Source organism: Salarias fasciatus, chromosome 23 (assembly GCF_902148845.1).
Source record: "Salarias fasciatus chromosome 23, fSalaFa1.1, whole genome shotgun sequence".
NCBI classification, from domain to species: domain Eukaryota; kingdom Metazoa; phylum Chordata; class Actinopteri; order Blenniiformes; family Blenniidae; genus Salarias; species Salarias fasciatus.
In genome coordinates this window covers 19,938,631-19,958,554 of record NC_043766.1, presented here as the reverse complement: position 1 = coordinate 19,958,554, position 19,924 = coordinate 19,938,631, and the positions used below count along the sequence as shown (strand labels likewise).

The 19,924-nt window shown below is 39.9% G+C and overlaps 2 protein-coding genes across 5 annotated transcripts; both read left to right on the top strand.

Moving 5' to 3' along the window:
• The first annotated feature begins 747 nt into the window (after nucleotides 1–747).
• Nucleotides 748–2,434, top strand: LOC115381399 (14 kDa phosphohistidine phosphatase). Its single transcript, XM_030082740.1, has 3 exons — nucleotides 748–997; nucleotides 1,357–1,481; nucleotides 1,771–2,434. Exons 1-3 carry the CDS (start codon nucleotides 784–786, stop codon nucleotides 1,861–1,863), a joined length of 432 nt encoding a protein of 143 aa, XP_029938600.1. The 5' UTR covers nucleotides 748–783; the 3' UTR covers nucleotides 1,864–2,434.
• Nucleotides 2,435–6,749: 4,315 nt separating this feature from the next.
• Nucleotides 6,750–19,714, top strand: firrm (fignl1 interacting regulator of recombination and mitosis). 4 transcript variants are annotated; one of them, XM_030082724.1, is made up of 25 exons: nucleotides 6,750–6,768; nucleotides 7,154–7,287; nucleotides 8,270–8,309; nucleotides 8,407–8,495; nucleotides 8,826–8,930; nucleotides 9,084–9,224; nucleotides 9,680–9,842; nucleotides 9,924–10,008; nucleotides 10,109–10,247; nucleotides 10,667–10,756; nucleotides 10,884–10,948; nucleotides 11,034–11,182; nucleotides 12,043–12,172; nucleotides 12,431–12,617; nucleotides 14,654–14,736; nucleotides 14,969–15,020; nucleotides 15,602–15,691; nucleotides 16,377–16,562; nucleotides 17,625–17,744; nucleotides 17,827–17,922; nucleotides 18,009–18,122; nucleotides 18,331–18,435; nucleotides 18,540–18,620; nucleotides 18,694–18,840; nucleotides 19,373–19,714. In XM_030082724.1, the coding sequence occupies exons 2-25, from the start codon at nucleotides 7,192–7,194 to the stop codon at nucleotides 19,568–19,570; spliced, it is 2,751 nt and encodes a 916-aa protein (XP_029938584.1). In that variant the 5' UTR covers nucleotides 6,750–6,768; nucleotides 7,154–7,191; the 3' UTR covers nucleotides 19,571–19,714. The 4 variants fall into 4 exon arrangements, with proteins under 4 accessions (XP_029938584.1, XP_029938585.1, XP_029938582.1 ...); XM_030082725.1 differs by lacking the exon at nucleotides 6,750–6,768 and adding an exon at nucleotides 6,788–6,930 and having other exon boundaries at nucleotides 17,833–17,922; XM_030082722.1 differs by lacking the exon at nucleotides 6,750–6,768 and adding an exon at nucleotides 6,788–6,930.
• The last annotated feature ends 210 nt before the right edge of the window (nucleotides 19,715–19,924 follow it).

Genomic DNA, 19,924 nt, shown 5'->3' with positions numbered 1-19,924 from the left:
TCTAAGTTTGGAACAATACATCCTGTCATGCACACCATCAAGACTGTCATTCATTTAAATCTGAAAAAATGAAAAAAAACAGTTAAGAAATATCTTGAAAAATAAATTTACTTGACATTAACAACTAACATCAATCCTTCTTCTGTACTGCTTCTTTATCCAGAGTCACAACAAGGAGGTAAAAAGCTGAGAGCAGGTTAAGGCAATGTGTCCCTGAACACACACACACACACACACACACACACACACACACACACACACACACAGTCTTGTATTTCTATCCTTGTGGGGACCGTCTATTGACTCCCATTCATGTCTAGCCCCTAACCCTGACCCTTACCCTAACCCTAACCCACACCACAACAAAGCCTAACCCTAAAGAAATGTTTTTGCACTTTTACTTTTTTCAGTAACAACAACATGGTCAAGAAAACACTGTTTCTCCTACTTAGGACCGGAAAAAGGTCCCCACAAGGCACGTCGTTCCACGTTTTGCTATCCTTGTGGGGACATTTGGCCCCGACAAGGATAGAAATACAAGAACACACACACACACACACACACACACACACACACACACACACACACACACACACACACACACACACACACACACACACACACACTGACTGCAATCTAAAAATAAAGCAGTTCTCCCCTGCTGCCACACGGAGTCACTACCGTGCGAGTGAAGCCGTCGATCTGCACAGACTGAGTGTGGCCTGTGTCTTTAAGACAGGAAATAGAAGCATGATCCCAATAAAGGCAGTGTGAGAACGTGCCATGTTTTCAGTTGTCTGCAGACCTCTGAACTCTTTGAGAGGACCCAGCACGGTGCGCAAAGTTGCAATGGCAATGTTGGACGCTCTGGTGAAAATCCCCGATGCAGAGATTGATCCAGAAGGAACCTTTAAGTACATTTTGATCAGAGTGAAACTGAAAGATGGCGATGCTTTCAAAGACATAGTCCGAGGCACAAAAAGTGCACAATACCACAGTAAGTTCGTCACTGCAATTTGCGCCGAGATGTGCACCTGTTCAGGTTGAAATAATGCGCACACTCAAACAGATTGGCCATGTGTTAACGGCAGTTTCTACACAATGTGTGATGTTTTGTTACATTTAAGTGTGCTGTTTTTCTTAGTTTTATTTTCATTTTTGCTTTTAGATTACAGATACGTTTTTCTTTTTGTCAGAATTGTTGGCAGCAGCCTTTTATATTAAATTTGAGAGTATTGATGCCACGGTAACTTCATTCATGTAGACTGTAGAGTCTACTTCTGACTATTTAAACTTGATTCCTCTGTCAGTAGGCCTCAAATCAACATTTGTTTGACTAATTTTAATTATTTACAGACCATATATTCGAGAAGGTCACCCCAGCTTTGGAGGCCTTGGGAATGGAGTGCCGATGCCTTGGAGGAGGGAAAATAGAGCACAACAGCCAGGAGAAAAAACTAAGGGTGTTTGGAGAATCAACAGTAAGTTCATCTGATTTCAGTGGCTAAATCAGGGGTCTCCAACCCTGTTCAGGACAGCCCCAATAGGGTTTTAACTCTTTCCCTGTTTCCTGAATCTAATGATTCTGTCCCAACCAAGCACTGAGCCTAGCCCAGAAATTAGCTTGTCAGTACAAGCATGGCATGCTTGTGAGAGAACATGCTGGATGAGGGCTGTCCATGATCAGGGTTGGAGACCCCTGGACTTCATAAAATAACACCCATCGTTGTATTTATTTTGTAATTTAAATTGTGTATTACTCCTTTTCAGGCCTTTGGGAAGGCAGACCATTCTGTGTCTGCTGACAAGCTGAGGACTACCTTCTCCGGCTATGAGGTCACCTGGTCTGATGACACAAAATAAGACCCTAAACCTGCAATTTATTTCAAAAGTTATGCATTTGTTTCTCAGACCTAGTTTGGATTCTGGATAATTTTGCTTTGGCCCTCATGTGCAACAGTCATTTGTTCAAACGCATAATGTCTGCCTTCGTATGTTTACTTCTGACTTGGAAAATATATATTTCGACTTATGAAGGGTATTTATGTTATATTATAAAAAAAAAAACATGTCATATATATTTATATTCATGGCCCCTTTGTGTTTTCTCTGCTACCAAATATATTTAAAAGCTATGTTATGAATACTGAGGTCATCCTCAAATATGTGTAATTTTTTTTTTTAGAGGTTGATTGGCCGTGTATTCAAACTGGAGTCCTTTGCCAAGCGTAAAGTCCATGCAGGAAAGGGTGAGCCAGTTGAAATCACAGACATATCCTGTTGCCCTGAGGGAAAGTTTGTTGGAAAAAAGAGAGAGACTTTGACTTTCCGTTATGATAAAGACACTTTCGTTTGTGTGTGCTCCAATGATGACTGAGTAACTTCCACTGAGGGGAAAATGTCACTATGTAGTTTGAGATTTAAGCCAATAAAAACCTGTGTGAAACTGAGCTGAAAGAGAAAATGGTCTGAATTTGGTGTTTTTGTCAGTGAGACTTCATCACAGTGGAACATTTTCTTTCACTTTTCTTTCAATGGGCCAGGTATCGACCATGCTGAAATGACCTGTTTTCCACTATAATACGTTATAAATTAGAGTATGTTTTTTTTGTTTTTGTCAGTGTGTAAACAGATGCTTGTTAACATTCTGAAGGAGGAGTGTCAAACTCAACTCTGGAGCACTGCAGCTCTGCACGTTTTCCACGTTTCCCCGCTTCAACAATGCTGGCTGTAATTGAGGCTCATTATCAGGCTTTCTGTTGAACTTGATGATGGAACCGTCATTATATTCAGCTTTGTTGAAACAGGGAGACGGAAACCATGCAGAGCTGCAGTCCTCCAGCATCTGAGTTTGACACCCCTGTGTTAAAGAGAGCTTAGGCTAATGGTATCAATGGACACATTTAATTTGAAATGCCTTAAGTTAGAATGTTGATTTAATTATTGGGAAAGCAAAGAAACCATCTAAGCATTCTTCCCCAGTAATACTTCATCTCACTGAGGGTTGTGGGGGGACAAGTTGTGATTCCATCGCAGGGCAAATACTGATAGAGAGATACTCTTACGCACTTTGAGACCCATACACAAATTAGAATCGCCAATGATGTTTTGGACTGTGGGAGGAAACCTAAGTGTACTGTGAAAACCCATGAAATCACAAACAAAATATGCAAATGCTGCACAGAAATGTCTGAAAGCCCTATATACAGTTTTTCTCCATTGGTTTGGCTCATTTCTTGAAACTGAAATTACATTTTCAAAACTCGAAGATCATTTGGCAAAATGATCTTACAGTTCAGCTCAACACCATAGTTCACTTGCAAAAGCTCATCTCTCTCCCAAAATTATTCACTCATGTTTCAAGTTACATTTCTTTCCCATATAAACAGTCAGAGCCTCCAAAGTGTAAAGATCCTTCTCAACAGCTTCGGCTCATTCCTCAAAACAGACCGGACGTTCTCAGTTCTCTTGGTTCTCTTGTCAAAAACCACCTGGACGGTTCAGCAAAACACCACGGTTCACCTGTCAAAGCTCAGATCTCTTCCAAAACTGTTCACTCAGGTGACAAAACTAAATTTCTTTCTCAAATAAATGGTCAATGTCCTCAAAATGCTTTGTCCTTTTGACATTGTGTGAGCACTGACAGTCAAAATGTTTAGATGTTTTGTGATTAAGGGCAGAGGACCATTGAAATATTCCTCATCTACCTTTCTACCTGGGCCCAGTCCTTCATTCATACTGGTTACTGTGATAGTTTTTATTTTTTTCTTTGGGTTTTTTAGCTAACAGAAAATATCATGCGTAAGAAAATGAAGACAAAAAGCATTTTACAGTAAGAAGAACCTTCAAGTTCTGATTCACACATTGCTCTCATACCTCCAAGGAAACTGTTATAATTTTTATTCACACACAAAGCAACTTCCGTCCATCGGAGTTCAATATGCTGTAAAATAAAAACAAAGAAATAAAAACAAAAAAACAAAAAGGAAAGTTGTTTTTAGCCCAATGTACTGTAAATGAAGCTGGGGTTTTAAAGCTCACTTCTTCGCTGTTTCCCCTCCTCACCCTCTTGACTGTCCTCCTCCTCATGCAAATAGATTCATGTCTGGTCTTCACGGTATTGAAGTGTGTTTTTGACTAATTCTTGACAGTTGAACAGATGATTTTGCAGGTGGTGACTGATACAATGAAATGATGCTGATATGTTTTGGAGAGAACAACCATGAGACTGAGAATCAATCAGTTTAGATCAACAGGATCTATTCACTTGGGAATTGTGCTAAATCTATCCTTACTGTGCTTCATCATTTGCAACAATTTTCTGAGACACTGAGACATGTACTAAGACATTTCCAATGTGATGACATGAATGAGAAATGCCGTTCTGTTGTGAGCAGCTACAGAGTAGTTTGGAGATTTGTCCATGTTGTTTTGAAAATGTAATTTCGGTTTCAAGAAATGAGCCAAACCAATGGAGAAAAACTGTAACCTGGGGTTGTTGTAATACTGTAAGGCTAAACAATACACTTCACTATCCACTATTCAGTTTCAATATTTAAATGTTTCAAACAATATTTTTCAGGCTTATATGCTAAAGTCAGTTGTCACTCATTTTCAATATGTTTTTCATTTCAGGTGGAATTAAATGAAAATCTACTTAAAGGGAAAAAATGCACTGACTGTGAAGTTGCACTGCACTTTCAGGTCTAATCTGTAGTCATGAAAAGTTAATCCACTGTCCACATCCATGTTGTTGGTTGAATACAATGAGTACATTGACTGCTCTATATATATGTATCTTAATAAAATGTGTTAAAGTATTGAGCCATATAGCATAGGGGAAGGCTTAAAGAGTAAATTATATCCGTAACATTCCAGTATCAACATGAGTCTTTGAGCATCTTTATCCTTTTCATCTGGATTTTTTCCCAAGTGAAACTGACAGTCTTTGATGGCACCAGTTGCTGCTGCAGTGAGAAACATCCTTGCCAGTACATTATTTTTACATTTGTGAGTCACCACAATCCTAATGAGTTACAGAAAAACAATTAGACTCAGAATGGTATGTGACTCTACAAACTAATACAGAAATAGCACTTGCTGTAACTGTGTCAGTGCCAATATCCTTGACCCTCAGCAATATAAAAACACTGATACTCTGTTCCCTGTAACCTCAAGAAAGATGAAAAACAAAGGGCATCTTCCTTCCACTTTCCATCACAATACAAAGCCAGGTTTCCTGTCAACTGATAACCTTTCCATTATGCACACTTTTTGGGGTCAGTGTGGGAGGGAAAAGATTTGAACTCAGTCTACTTCTTGGAAATGACGGGCTCAAGTCAGAGTTAAATAAAGGGGCGGGGGGGGGGGGGGGGATTCTTTACATTTTTTTTCTGTTTGGCAAAGGCTAGATTTCTTAAACAGGAAACAATGCAAGGCTTTTATTTACACAGGCTTATTTTTTAATCATATGACGTTGCTTGTTTGTTGTTTGCTCTTCTTTTTTTTTTAGTTATTTTAAAATAGATCTGGATAGCATATCCACCTGTTTCCATGGGGGTAAACTGTACATTTTCATTTCCTGAAAAGTTTAAGTGCCATGTACTGCATCTACAAAGAGATAAGCATCAATGTGAAGCTCTATTTCCTAAACAAGAAGTCATTTCCTTCCCGTGGAGGCGGTAGCTCACACCTCGAGCTGTTGGGGAATTCAGTCAGAGCAAGTTGCAGCACATGTTAGTCCTTTAGAATGTTCCAGTTGAAACAATAGCATGCAGGACAATGATTAGGAAGGTCAGAATCAACAAAACTTCCATATGCCCCAGACATACACATATTATCCTTTTCTTAAAGATTCCATTTAGACATGCTATAAGTGACAATACTCTAAATAAGGAAGTGAATTCCAAAATATGGATGTCATATGCCAAGTGCATGTATACCAACATTTGACATAAATTTTTCAGTTGACCTAAATTAGATAAAAATATCTTTGAAATATAATCTATTCACCTTAAGTATTTCCATTAAGTATGATATTATCATTAAAATGTTAACCAAAACACCTGTCATGGGTCCAACTCGGAAACTTTGGAATTTCTACATAAACTTTGTTACAGATAGAGGTTTGCTCAGGTAAAATTTATGGGGAACTGTTAATCAAAAGAATACATCCGGAATATCTCCTCCATTTAAGGACTGCCCCACACAAGTTTATACGTCTCACCTTATAACAAATCACAAATGATAAATATTCTGGCTACAGTGTTTCATGAAGACAGATGCTATCATCACATTATCCATAATGTGAATCTATTCTATGAATTCAACTGGATATAATTAAGTTGAATTAAGAAAATCACATTTATAATGAAACTAATCAATAATGTATTTTTTTTTATATTTGGATTTCTAGTGTATAAAACGTATTTATTTGAAGGATCACGTGGCAATTCATTACATTTGTAGTTGTGAAAAATGTGGCAGTTTTTTTAGGTCTATACGTAATAATGTATACTAAACACTATGCGTACTTTATACACATATACTCAAGCAACGTGGGTCAACAAACGTGATTCTTTTCATCGTCAAACTTGACACTATCTTTTCAGACAGGAAGAACAGCAGTAGGTTTTCTCAGCGCTTACAGTTTGTCTGCTCTCTCGTTGGCTTGATGGAATTCAGCGCTGCAGCATTTGGCCAATCAGAGCGCGGCTGATGAGGCGCGTCAGTCACGACGTCACCTCCGCCTCCACACAGCGGCGCGCGGTATGTTTTTTTGTTTCCCGTCACTTTTTGCTTTTATGCTGAACAATATCTACTTTTTTAACTCGTTGTCCCCATTAAAACGGCGAAGTTTTGACGAACTAACTCGTAGGAACGTCAGCGTGACTTCATGCCGAGCAGGTGTGGAACCCTCCCCGCTTCTTGGTAGGACATTTACATGTATTATTCATACGAGACAACTAAGCTAGCGTTAAATGCTAAAACGAGTAAAACAAGTCCATCAAAAACCTCTAATCTTTCAGTGCAGTCTAACAAGTGAGCCCTGAATTACACGAGCCAGACACACGTCCTGGTGACACATAGCGCACTTGAATGAGTCGTTCTCAGAGAAAGTAACATCCTGGATGTTCCTGTGGTCTGGCTGCAGTGCTGATATCCCGCCCCCCTTCCTCCCGGTGAGCCATCATGTCCCAGACCAACGCCTCGCTCCTGAACGAGGTGGTGCAGTGGAGCCAGGAAACCTGTCGCCAGGAGCTCAAGTCCGTCCTGCCCAAGCTCACCATATCCTCTCCATCACAGCCTCATGTCCTAGTCTGCTATCCCATGAGTCATTACGTTGTTGACTTTTCTAAATAACTTTTTTTTTTTTAATGTGGTTCTTATGTTTGCTGCATACGTCTTATGTTCACCCACGCTGAACATCAGATTGATCAGACGGATCAGGATGATTAAGTGTATCGTTAGAAAGCATATAGTTGATGACATGTGTGTTTTGCTCAGGCAAATTGGTGAAGTAATTGATTTGTAGGTGTGAAAATCGGGTGATACATTATTATGTTGCTGTATATTGTGTTCCTTGTCTTATATAAGCAAATTCAATTTCAAAGGTGTAACGGGCACAAGGGTCCCTAAATTACTCAAAACTAATGTAATTAGCCCCCAAATACATATGGAAACCTTTCTGTATATAACGAAAGTTAACTCCAGTAACACAACCTCTGTTTAAGTTCAACAGTGCATCTTTCAAGACTTCAGTGGAAATACATACAGCATTTTGAAGCACAGCAGAGTAGTGACTTCATCTATCATGGACAACCTTTTCTAAGTTTTTTTGGCAAACACCTGGTTTCTTTTTTCATTTATTTCATGTCTATATTGATTGACAAGTAGCTGAAGCCCCCAAAATGCAGAAATGATCAAGAAAGAAGATAAAACATTTTTTAAAATAGCTGTGTATGTTTTGAAAGCATGCCATTACATACCAAAATCAGATTTCCTCAAGGTTCTAAATTATCATGAGATTACATTTTATATGAAAAATGTATTAGTAAATAGAGCTTCAAATTCTCATTTCCAGCGGTATCAACACATAATAGATCAAACTTAACTCAAAAGTAGGAAAGAAACATGAAATAGAATACAAATAAAACCTGAAAATGAAGTAGTTTATAGTGTGCTGTCCGTAAACTTGTATTACTTTTAGAGTATTTCACACAGCAACTTAATGTCTGAACTGACTGTGGTGCTCCTTAACCTGTTGCACTCTTTGCATTGCCAGTCTGACAGCTGGGAGGACCATATACGTAAGTTTGTGAAATGCACAATTCTAAGTAGCAAGTTGTTTGTAATCCTAGATTTAATTGTTGTTTGAACTGTCTTCAAAATGTGTCAACTTCACAGGTGTACTGAGAATAATTACAGACATGTTCCTCCCACATATTGACCTCTCAGAAATTGAAAATGAGTGCTTCTCCAAGATCTTACCAAAGGTAAACAAAACCATTTTATGCTGAATGTTTTATCCCAATGTATGTACATTCTGTACATTGGTATTAAAATAAGTCTTAAGTTCGTTCTGTCATAGAAATTTCATAAAAGCCATTTGACCCTGTTAAAGGAAGCTTTCTTTCTTGATTACGCTCATGGGCACCATGACCACAGTGCTGGATTTCTCTGCAGTATCAGTCACATTGAATGTTTTGGCTTTACTTTTTTGCTGCTATGTCATTTTACATGCCACAAACTGTTTGCTGTGCATTTACATCCCTCATTAACATTGCACTTCCTAAGTTTGTTTGTGTTTTTTGCCACACATGCAGTTAGTGACCATGTTTGACAGCATGCTGAAAGAAATTGTGGACCAAGTTGGAGGTCTTTCAAGCCAAAACACTGAGCTGTGTGACTTACTGAGGAGCATCTTGCAGGTATTACAAAGCAACGTACTTCAAAATTATGCAGTGAGACACGTACACCCATTGCATTTACTCTTGTACATCAATGCGCATATGATACACACAGTATGATGTTTTTGCATCAGGGGTCAGTAATGTTTTGACCAGACTTCTTGTGATTTTTAGGCAATGATGCAGATAATTGATGCATTATCGTGTTGCGTGCGTCACATCGGCTCTTTTCAAGAAGCTCCAGATCTGTGTGCTATCCGCTCACTACCAGTGTGTATCCTCAAAGTCCTGAGAGAAACCTTTCAGCACTGCAAAGTAAGTCTGTTTGGTTTACGGTTTAGAGAATCAAGTGCAATACTGATTCTTGTGTATTTGACATTATATGCTGAAGCTGCTCTCATTTGTATTGCTTAATTTTATTTATCCGAAATGGTGTTTGCAAAAATATAATATTGCTTCTGGATGAAATCTGTGAGCTTTAACATGTGCAGTACTGACATAGTGAACGTGTGAAAATCAGGCATAACATACCAGAGCAGCCTAGGACAGTGATTATTTCTTTTTTTTAATTCTGTTTCTGTTGTTTCCTTCATAGTATTTAACTGAATATGAGTGCAGTAATCCCTAATCAATTCAAAACAATTCAATTCAAATCAATTTTATCCAGTTAGAGATATGAAAAAATATGAAACCAGCAAAATGTACATGTTTTAAAAAAATCAAATAGATAAATGATTTAGCTTTGTTTTCTCTGCATGTTGTCCCTGCAGGACAGTGATGCGGTTTATTGCGGCCGCCTGTCCCTGGTGGCTGACCTGCTGCAGGGACTTTTCAAGGAGGCCTATTCCCTTCAGAAGGGCTTGTTGGACCTGCTGGATCGGATCTCCCTCAGCAGCAGTGCCTCTGAGGAGGAGGTGTCAGACATTGTCACAGGTTTGTGTTTTGGTCATATTAATTAAAAATACATTTGCTATGGTCTTGATTTTACTGGACATAATTTTTCATCACACTCAGTTATCCATAGTCTTCTGGACATCTGCTCCATCATCTCCAACCTGGACATTGCTCTGCATGCAAACACGTGGAAGTTCCTTATCAAGTGAGTGCCGTCACTAACAGATTATCTTTCATGCTACATTTCTTGTAATAATGCAGTCCTAGAGCAAATTAAATTGACTTTTTTTGTTGTTGTCGTTCAGACAGAGCCTGAAGAATCAGTCGTTGGTTGAAGAGCATCTACATCATGGTGATATCAGCCGCAGTCTGAGCGACAACCTGCTGTCCTCTTTTCAGAGCTGTGTAGAACTGGCTGGACAGATTCAATATGCTGGACTGCAGGTAGGAAGCTCTGCTGAGTGTAAATTATATATATATATATATATATAATTTTTTTTTTTTTTTAATTTAATTAAATTTTTGGTGTCCAGAAATACATCACTTATTGCACAAATACTTTTCACCTCCCTTGTCCAAGTGTTAATTCTTGGGATTTAATAATGGCATACATTTATTGTGATCTGCAACTATTTATGTTCACTTACAATAATCTATACTCCGAATATGTTAATGACTGCAGTTTTACACTTTATTTCTGCCTTTGACAGAATTATCAGACACTATGAGAGATTTTTTTTTAAGATGTTGGAGTAATGTGCTGACGTAGGATGTTGTGTTCCCCTATTCCCATCAGTGAAAGATCAAATGTAAACTTGCTGTTGGCTCCCTTTTGTGTTAATATTCATTTGTCTTTTGTAAAGGAGACGCCACAGAGCCCAGAAGTCAAACTGTTTCAGAAAACTGCGAAGATGTGCAGATTTTTTGCCAACACCCTGGTTCATTATATAAAGGTACATAAAAAAATCTGGACCTGGTTGTGATACTCTTGGTTGTTTTAAAAACAATTTTAAACTTAAAAAAAAAAAAAAAACTTTATTAATGAAAGTGCAGCTGAACATGTAAACCTCTCTTTAACAGGAATTCAAATATTTTCTGGTAAAGCACTGTGGCTCCTTTCACCAGCTGTACCTTCAGATCATAAGGTATTTTTTGTTTATCTCAGACTCAGCAGTATTTAGTGCCTCATCGGTCGATTTCAGTTGTGTTGCGTGCTCGATTGTTTTGCAGTAAATTTCCTCCCAGCATCAGCGCGCCAGCGCTGCCCGCAGGTCTGTGTGAAGAGCTGAACGCAGCAGCTCGCGTTCCCATGGACGCCTTCTTGCTCCAGCTGCTGCCACTAAAGCCTTTTGCTGAAGTTGTGCTCCAGCAGGAACTACGTGAGTCTGAAGTCTGTTTAACATTTTTCTGTCCGATGCCGTGCTAAGGCTGACGGATGCTTTCCCGTTTCTCCCCATAACGGAAGAGTGGGGCAGTTGTAACTTGGCATTCAAATTTGTAAACATCACTAATGGACTCAGATCTGCTAGAATAACGTCACATTAAAAAAAAAAACAAAAAAAAACCTACAGTTAAGATGCTCTCTCAAAACTGAATAATTGTGGTATTTGTCCAGCAAAACAGCTCCAAACAGTAAGAACTGATGAAACAAAAAATGCTGGAAAAATAATTGGAACAAATCCAAAAGCAACTGAAACAGCATTTTTGCAACTGTTGGGGTGATTGGTAGCAGGTCAGTAATGTGGCTGTGTGTCAAAGAAGCATTTTGGAGAGGCACGCAGATTTAAAGGTCAGATTTCACAAACCTGCAGCAAATTAAAAAAAAAAAAAAAGAAAAAAAGTGAAACTATTTTAGAAAATTCATGGAGTTGTTGAGGATCCCACCATGTGCGCTGATAATGTCAGCACACACTCAAGAGAATCAGGAGAAATCTCCATGGCCCAAAGTCAAACCTGGAATGCTACACTTTTCAGGCCCGGCTTTTCTCCCATGTGTCGTTGAAGTATTGTGCAAAGAAGGTGCTTTATCTAAACAATCCTTGAATGTTGCCATCAGCTCTGGTGATAACTCGTTTGAAATGGCCATTTGAAGAGGTTGTTTGAGTATGAGCAGCATTTACACAGATTCTGAGGTTATTGCTGCTGCGGCTGTGAGTTTGGTGACGTGCTGCTCGCAGTTTAATCAGTTGTGTGTCTGAATGGAGTTTTCACATCAAATCATGCAACATGGTTTCTGCAGAGTTGAGTCCTGAGCAGGAGCTTCCTCAGTGTCTGCTGCTGGTCAACATCATGGGGCAGATGGCCGACCAGCCAGAGGAGGTGCTGCAGCTTTGGCACACTGGCAGCCAGTTTTCAGAGGAGACGCCGAGGTAATGAGAGCGCATTGGACTGTTTTTAATCATGTAAAGTGTTTCAATATATCAGGTGCGTGGTGCACGGTGTTTAGCAGGAATGATTTTGATATATTACATTTACAACACAGGATAACACAGGATAATATAAGTGAATAACATAGTGATAAGTGCATCACTCGAAAGCCTTAGAAAAAGTGCATGTTTCATTGATAAAGCTGACTGGAGGAGCATTTTTATGTTTTCAGAGCTTGTTTCCTGTGCTCTTGTCACCAGGCTTCCTCTTTACCAGGCCATTTTTACGGCTTTCCGGCGATGCCACACTGAGCGCCAGCTGCCGGTGCAGTTGCCAGGGGTCATGCTGAAGGGTCAAGCCCAAACCCAGGTCTCGCTCCACCACCATGTGTGTGTGCAGCTCTGCGCCAGTGTGGCTGTGCTTCCACCTGTGTACTTCCCCATGCTGGTGAGACCTTTACACAGGAACAATGAGAGTGGAAGTTCCCCTGATTTAAGTCTTGTGGCACTGTGTTTCAAAAGCTGAAATCTTGTTAAATTCCACACATTTTCTTTCTTTCTCTTTTTAATTTTTTGTTGTTGTAAATTGTAACCTCTGAGGAGATTTTTTGGGCATGCTGGTGCCACTAATGGGAAGTGTAAACACCCATTTAGTCTAACGTAATACGTGACTGCTGTGATTTTGTTGGTTGTTTTTAAAATATCAAGGCTCTGTGCTCGGAACCAGCAGGGAGATTCTTTCAGCAGGGCAATGATGAAGGTTGTGCCTTTAATCATTGTTTGCCGACTTCTCCACTAACTTGGCCTGACTTCATACGGCCTCTAATTGCTGCTAGAAGTTTAATCACATTTCGGCTTTAATCCCTGAATAAACCCATTATCGGTTACCGGGGGAAGAAAAAGACGAGGAGTCTGCTGGAATTTTGTAGCTCTCTGCTGCATTTTGTCATAAAATATCATCTAGTCTACATATAAGACGCAAGCACGTTGTACTTAACATAGCAACGCACAAATAATGCTCTTATTTCACATCTTTATTGAGCATATCCATTAAATTCAATCTAACTCAAGTTAAAATTTTGATTTAATAACTCAGTGAACCTGTTTTGGCAGCAAAATCTTTGACCAAGCTTTACTTGTAGCTGCTAATTAGAACAGCGTTCAAGGAATTTTCATCAGTCCTTGCTTGACTCCGTCAACTCGTCCATATTTGTGAGTTCCCTGGTGCATCGCTATGTTAGCTCTTGGTATTTCTGTTGGTTTCGTTCTGTCTTTTAAGCTATGTTGTAGATTTTTTTTCCAGTGTGTGAATCACTGCTCCTACTGAGCTTCACTCACTCAAACATTATCCTAAATGTTTGTAAACATTATTCCCTGGGGAAATATTTTCCCCTCTATATTGGCCAGCTGTCCAGGTTTCCAGCTTGTGAACCAGACCTAAACCGTGACTGAATCTCCTCTGCACTACTGGGGTGATGTTTTTAATGTTTCTTTTCACCAGTTTCATGCGCTTAAGGAACACAATATATTCTTCCAGCACAATTCAGCCTCGGTTCAGTGAATCCAGAAAACTTTTTCCTAGTAATGTAGTGGAGTGTCAGCAGGTTCTTTGACAAACTTCTGTACTGCAGTCATGCTTTTTTTTCCCCCTCTTTTTCTTTTTCAAGCAGTGGCTGTCTCTGTGACGCACCACCAGGGACAACTTGCCGAATCAATGTTTTTGTAATATTAACCAATTCATAAATATCTGACAAAGGCTTTTTTTTGTTGAACCCCCACCAGCTTTACGAAGCTGAATTACTCCTTCAGAAACTTGGTTCATGTGAGACACGGATCCTTTCAGCAGTTGCTTTTTGTTCAAAGCACATTTGGAAAAATTGGATTTGTTTCTAGGTCAAGTGAAGTTGGTCCTTGGCCCAATCTCATTTTTGGAATCAAGGTTTGAAATTCCTGACTCAGATAATCTATTGTGAAACCATTAGCATTGGAGATAATTTACTTTTCCTACCAATTCAGTTATTAAATAATATTTTAAGGATCGTTTTGATGAAGACAATAAACATGATTTCTTTTTGTCTTATATTAGGTTAGGCACTTTGTGTGTGTGTGAGACTTCGACAGGGACGAGTTTACATTTTATGGCGCTTTAACACAGAAAACAAGGACATTCCATGTGCTTTGTCCATTTTTTCTGCTCACTGTCTGCAGTCTGAAGTGGCTTCTGGCATCATATTCCTAAATTGTTTTTAGCAAAAATTATGCAGGCATATTAGATGGATAGAAAGTAAGTGATTTATTTATCAAGCTTATCTAATCACATTCTAGTTGTGTTTTTCCCACAGGATTTCCTGTAATTCAAGTTCATACAAGTTATTTTTTCACTTTCATTTTTACAGTTGTTAAAACATTTTTGCTTTCTGCAGATTCACTTTTGCTTTCACCACCTGCTCGTCTGACTGTCACCGTTTGTGTTTCTGCTTTTAGGAGCGATGCTTGCTCGACGCGGTGCTGCAGGCCGATACTCACACAGCGCTCCTGGCAACAGATGTGTGGTGCTTCATGGCACGGTGAGAGTGAGGAGCTATGGATAAATATTAATCCTTTATTATTATTATTATTATTATTATTATTATCATTATTATTATTATTATTATTATTATAACAGCAGGTAGTAATTTGAAACTTTCAAAGCATTTTCTGTTTTTTTTTTTTTATCATTTGTGTGCGAGCAACAATGCGAAGTGTCGCTGCTCTTGGAAGATCTCAGGCATGTTTATGCTGCTCACTCTGTGCCTGCAGGTATGGAACGGCAGAGCTTTGTCTTCATCACGTGCTGCTCATCGCTCGGCTGGTGGGTAGAAACTATGAAAACTAAATCACGGATGGTGGCATTCAGTATCCCTGTGCTCTTCAGTCGTTCTTATTTATATTGTACATGCGTTTATGTCTTTAATTTATTGTTGTGTTCTCTGTTTCTCCTATTATACTGTCACTTTGCTGCTGCGACATTGTAAATTTCCCCCTGTGGGACTGATTTTCAACTTCACACTGCTGACTTGATATTTTATGCACATTAAATAGGATGGATTTCAAACTCCCTTGTGCCTCTCCCCCGTCTGTGACCTCTCTCACCCAAAATAACTAAATCCCCTCAGCAGGGTTACAGCTTGGTATGGGGTCTAACCCTGTTTTCTGTGGCATCCCAGCGGAGGTGATGATTGGTGTTGTAGGAATTTTGCACACTGTGACACCTTTTCATAATCTGTTACTTGTTATATCATCGGATTAAGCTGGATCTCACACATTTATGTACAAATCCCTTCTGCTTCAGTTCTTCACCGTCCGTCTTACTCCCTACGCCTTGTTGCTGTTATTCCCTCCACGCTCTCACACCGGCAGTCGCACTGTCTCACTTCATCTCTGCTCCTTTAGGTGAAATTGTGCAGTGCTGAGTGTTACCAGTCCTTCCACCTGGGCTTCCTGCTGAAACGCATGGTTTTCCTTATGACACCAAACCACCAGGTGAGGAAAACCAGGAGAACTGGGGAACCCTCCCCCCAACAAAGTCTTCATTAGAGAGGACTGTTTCTCAACTGACTCTAAGGTATTATCGAGGACTGCAGGAAACTCTTTACAACCATATGAGAAGAAAAACCATTTATACTCCACTAGACTGCAGAAACTCACATGTCAAAGTGTTCACTTGAAGATAGATTGATTCCTTTTACTCCAACCTCTTTGTTTTTATTTTACCGATTAAGATAATGCTCTTTGTTCATTTACTGCATTTGGCAGATAATTTCTATCTTATTTTTGCCTTGATATATATTTTCAGTATGCAATGTGTCATGTAAAAATGCATAAGAAAAAATCTTCACAAAGATGTATCCTACTCATGTCATTACATGCAAATGCATAATTATATCATACATGCAATCAGAACATTCAGTTTTCAATAAACCTTGAAAAAAACAGGAAGCAGTGAGAAAGATTCAGCCTTCTAAACAGCAGTCAGTCGTTAGCTGAGGTCGTCCACTGTCGAAATCCAGCAACTTCATGTTATCCCTGGTGTGACGATGCATTCATCATGCCCTGACTCCTCTGTGTGGAACTCCCATCAAATGGTGCTTCACGTATTCAGCCCAGTGCCTCATCCAGTGCCTGATCATACGCTCTGACAGGTTTTTAAGTGTTTGGTGTTTTCCAGGTGGAGTTGGTGACACATTTTCCTCCGTCCAAGGTGGAGAACCTTCCCGTGTGGCATCAGGTCGTCCTCAGAGCTCTTTCACGTGACACACATCAGCTTGTAGAAACTGAAATCATCTCACATGCTCAGAAAGTCCTCACTGACTGGCAGAACGAGGGATACAAGCTGGGACAAGTGGAGAAAGTGGTGAGGAGATTTAAAGAGTGTCAGTGCTTTATGTGATATTGTGAGAGGCCGTGTTTGAGTTTTAAGACGTTACTTGACATCTCTCGGTGGTATTATTTAGTTTTGTGCTGAGATGAAGTAGCTGCAATGAACAAAAGAAAAAAAAAGCTCCTTATGAGAACCTCTTAGCAAAGCTTTTACCCTTGAAAAATGATGAAAGACTGGACAGATTATAAAGGCCTTCAACAAGTGATGTCCAGATAAGCTTGTTCTGAAGGTTGAAAGCGGACAACTTGATAAGATTGTTAGTTGCGTCAGTAAAGTCACTGTTAGGTGGGAAAAAAAAAAGAACTGGTCTGCAGAAGTTGCTGTGGTGCATTTGTTTTTTTAAAGGTTTTCTTCTTTCATGACTAACAGCTTTATCACTATTGGAATTTGTCTATCGTGCATATAAAACCTGTAAATTACATTCCTTCTTATTGGACAAGTGACCATATTAACTTATACAGTTCTTCCTGTTTATTCCAACTCAACTAACCTGACAGCATCAGCCAACTGGTTATGTTAAACTTTGAGATAGATGTGGCTTTTGATTTATTTCTAGAATCGGAGAAAAAATATGAAAAAAACTTATGCTTTAAACTTTTCACAATATCACAAATGTTGAGGCTTTTAGTTTAACTACTGTCAGCACAGCTGCATTCAGTATTATGACACTATGTAGGATCAGAATGTAAACATAAACCTTCCCTAACGTCCAGTACATCACACTCATGCAGGTTACTGTTGTGGTTAATCTCACATTATGTGACATGACAGCAGTATTCGGGTGTGTGGGTTGCACGTTTCAGAAGTTTAATTTGTGAGGACTTTATGCCTGGAGAAATATGTGAGATTTTTGGTGAATGTATTTATATTTAAAACAGTTTCAGTCTTTAAAAAGCATCTGTCATAAAGTACGTAACGGTCTTTATTTCTACTTCCTTCTGCAATGTAAAAAAAGTTGAAGTGAGCTCCCTGTCAGAGCTTCGGTGCAACTGCAGCTCGAGGGTGTTGTGTTGACTCAGTGTCTCTCATCACCAGAATGTGGTGCTGTTATCCCTCCTAGTGGTGCTTCGAGGGCAGTCGTCTCCGGAGGAGCAGTGTGTGCTTTCTGCAGTGAGGATAGTCACACAGCTTTGGCTGCGAATGAACCCGGACCAGGTGAGGTGAAAGTACCTGTTTGATCGAGTAGCGAAGAAGCCAACGTGCTGGACTCTCCTCCCTGTAATGTGGCGCTCTGCAGTTGCAGGTCCACCCCGTGCTCCAGTGTACTCTGCAGCAGCTCTTACCGCTCTCATCCATCCTGGTGAAAAACATGGAACCCGAAGTCATTGCTCATGTATGATGTCTGTTTGCTCAGTCTCCACGTTTGACTGTGTGAAGAGTGGACGAGGTGTGTGTTGATGCGGTGCGCTGTCCCTCCAGGCGCTGTCGTGCGTAGAAGCAGTGGTTTCCCTGAAGTGTGGCGATCAGCTTCTGCTGGCTGCGCTGGAGTTCCTCTCCTCTCTGGGGAAGATCTTTATTCCTCCTGAATCCCAGGTGATGGATCCAAAGTTACAAAAAATAATAGAAATGTGACTTTTTTTTTCTGAGAAACCGTGTCTGCTGCTGCCTGAGACGCTACTGTGAATCCTACAGCAGATTATCCATGTCAGAGTGCTTATTGAAACAGTCTCTGACATGTTTTTTGGAACATCATGTCATTGGATAGTGAATGTGATATTAGACAACTTATTTGGCTCCACAGAGTGAAATTCTTCCGAGGCTGAGTGGCCTGTTTGGATTCCTCTTGGCTGACTCATCATGGTTGCTGCATCAGCATGCCTTGGAGGCTTTTTCGTATTTCGCTGAGGTATAATAAAAGACTGAACCGATGCCAGCTTTTTTTTGATGTATTCCGGTTTTGCCTCTGAATCCTTGATTTAACCTCAGTGTCCCCTCTTTTACTGTTAAAAGAATACAAACCACGAAGAGGTGATCTCCCAGAGTTTGTCTGCAGAAGACACGAAGACCAAAGTGGTGAATTATCTCAGCAAGGTAAGCAATGGCAACACATTACTGGAATTAATCCTCAGGCTGAATGGTGAATGACACTTATGCTATTCTTCAGACCGTGAATGCAGAAGAAGAGGTGGGGTCACGGCTCCAGAGGCTCCAACAGGAGAGGCCAACTATTGAACAGCACAATGAAAAGCTCGAGCTCAACAAAGAAAATGCCTCCAACAAACGAGCTGCTGAAGCATCTGTAGATTCAGAGGTTAGCATCAACACTATATTAACTTTACATGTATTAACAGCTTTCCTGAATATGCATGCTTAATGCATGGTTATGCCTCCGCTGGCCAGAGTGACACACGCTGAAAAACAGTAAAAAAAGTAGCAAATGTTTGATCCAAATATAATTTACAAATACAGACTTTTTTACATACATAGTGATGCACAAACCCTAAGGCAGATGTGGGTGAAAGCAGCAGTTGTCATCAGACTATAGTCGGGTGTTGGAGCAGTGATGGTGTGGCCAGTGAGGGGCCAAGTGAAACTTCATGCAGTTTATATCTGCAAAGGTTTTATTTTTCATTGTCCAAGATGTTTTGACTGACCTTTCTGCAGAGGTCCTTCACAGTGTGCAATTAAACTAAGATGGAAAATTGTTATTTGAATTACCTGAAAGTTCTCAAAGGGCTTCCCGCCACATTTTACCTTTTATAAATAGTCCAGCTGGTCGGATTATATTATTACAGGATATTGGCCTCTCTTCAAGATGTCATCAGTGTCCTCTTCCTTTTCAGCTGTGCCCGAAGAGAGCTCGACAGGAGACCAGTAGCGAGGATGAGTACAGCCGCTACCTCCAGGCTGCTGAGAGTGCCTTAAAGGCCCTTCAGGCTCTGGCTGAGCGTCAAGCCGGCAGCACTTCACCACCTCCACACTGGCTGCAATCCAGACTGCAGGAGCTTCAGGCCCTCATAACCCAAATCAGCACATCGTAGCAGCTCCAAGTCTCAGATTATTATCTGTCTGTACAACCTAATCTTTGATCCTTCTCAATGTTTCCTCACTATCGACTGCTGCTGATTTCTTTCCCCCCAAATCCTTTTGACTGTTCATTTGTTAAGTTTTATTAAACATTTTATTACCAAGTAGTTTGTTTCCTTTTTGCGGTACTTACAAACAGAATATCCCTCAAAACTAAATACTTCACACTGTTAAAACAGGGACATGTTTCATACAGCATAAAATGTTTATTTCACCAGCAACCAAAAAAAAAAAAAACCCTACAAATAAATTATGTAATTTTTGTTTCACATTCATACAAAGTGCAAGCCATCTGTTAATCAAGTTGA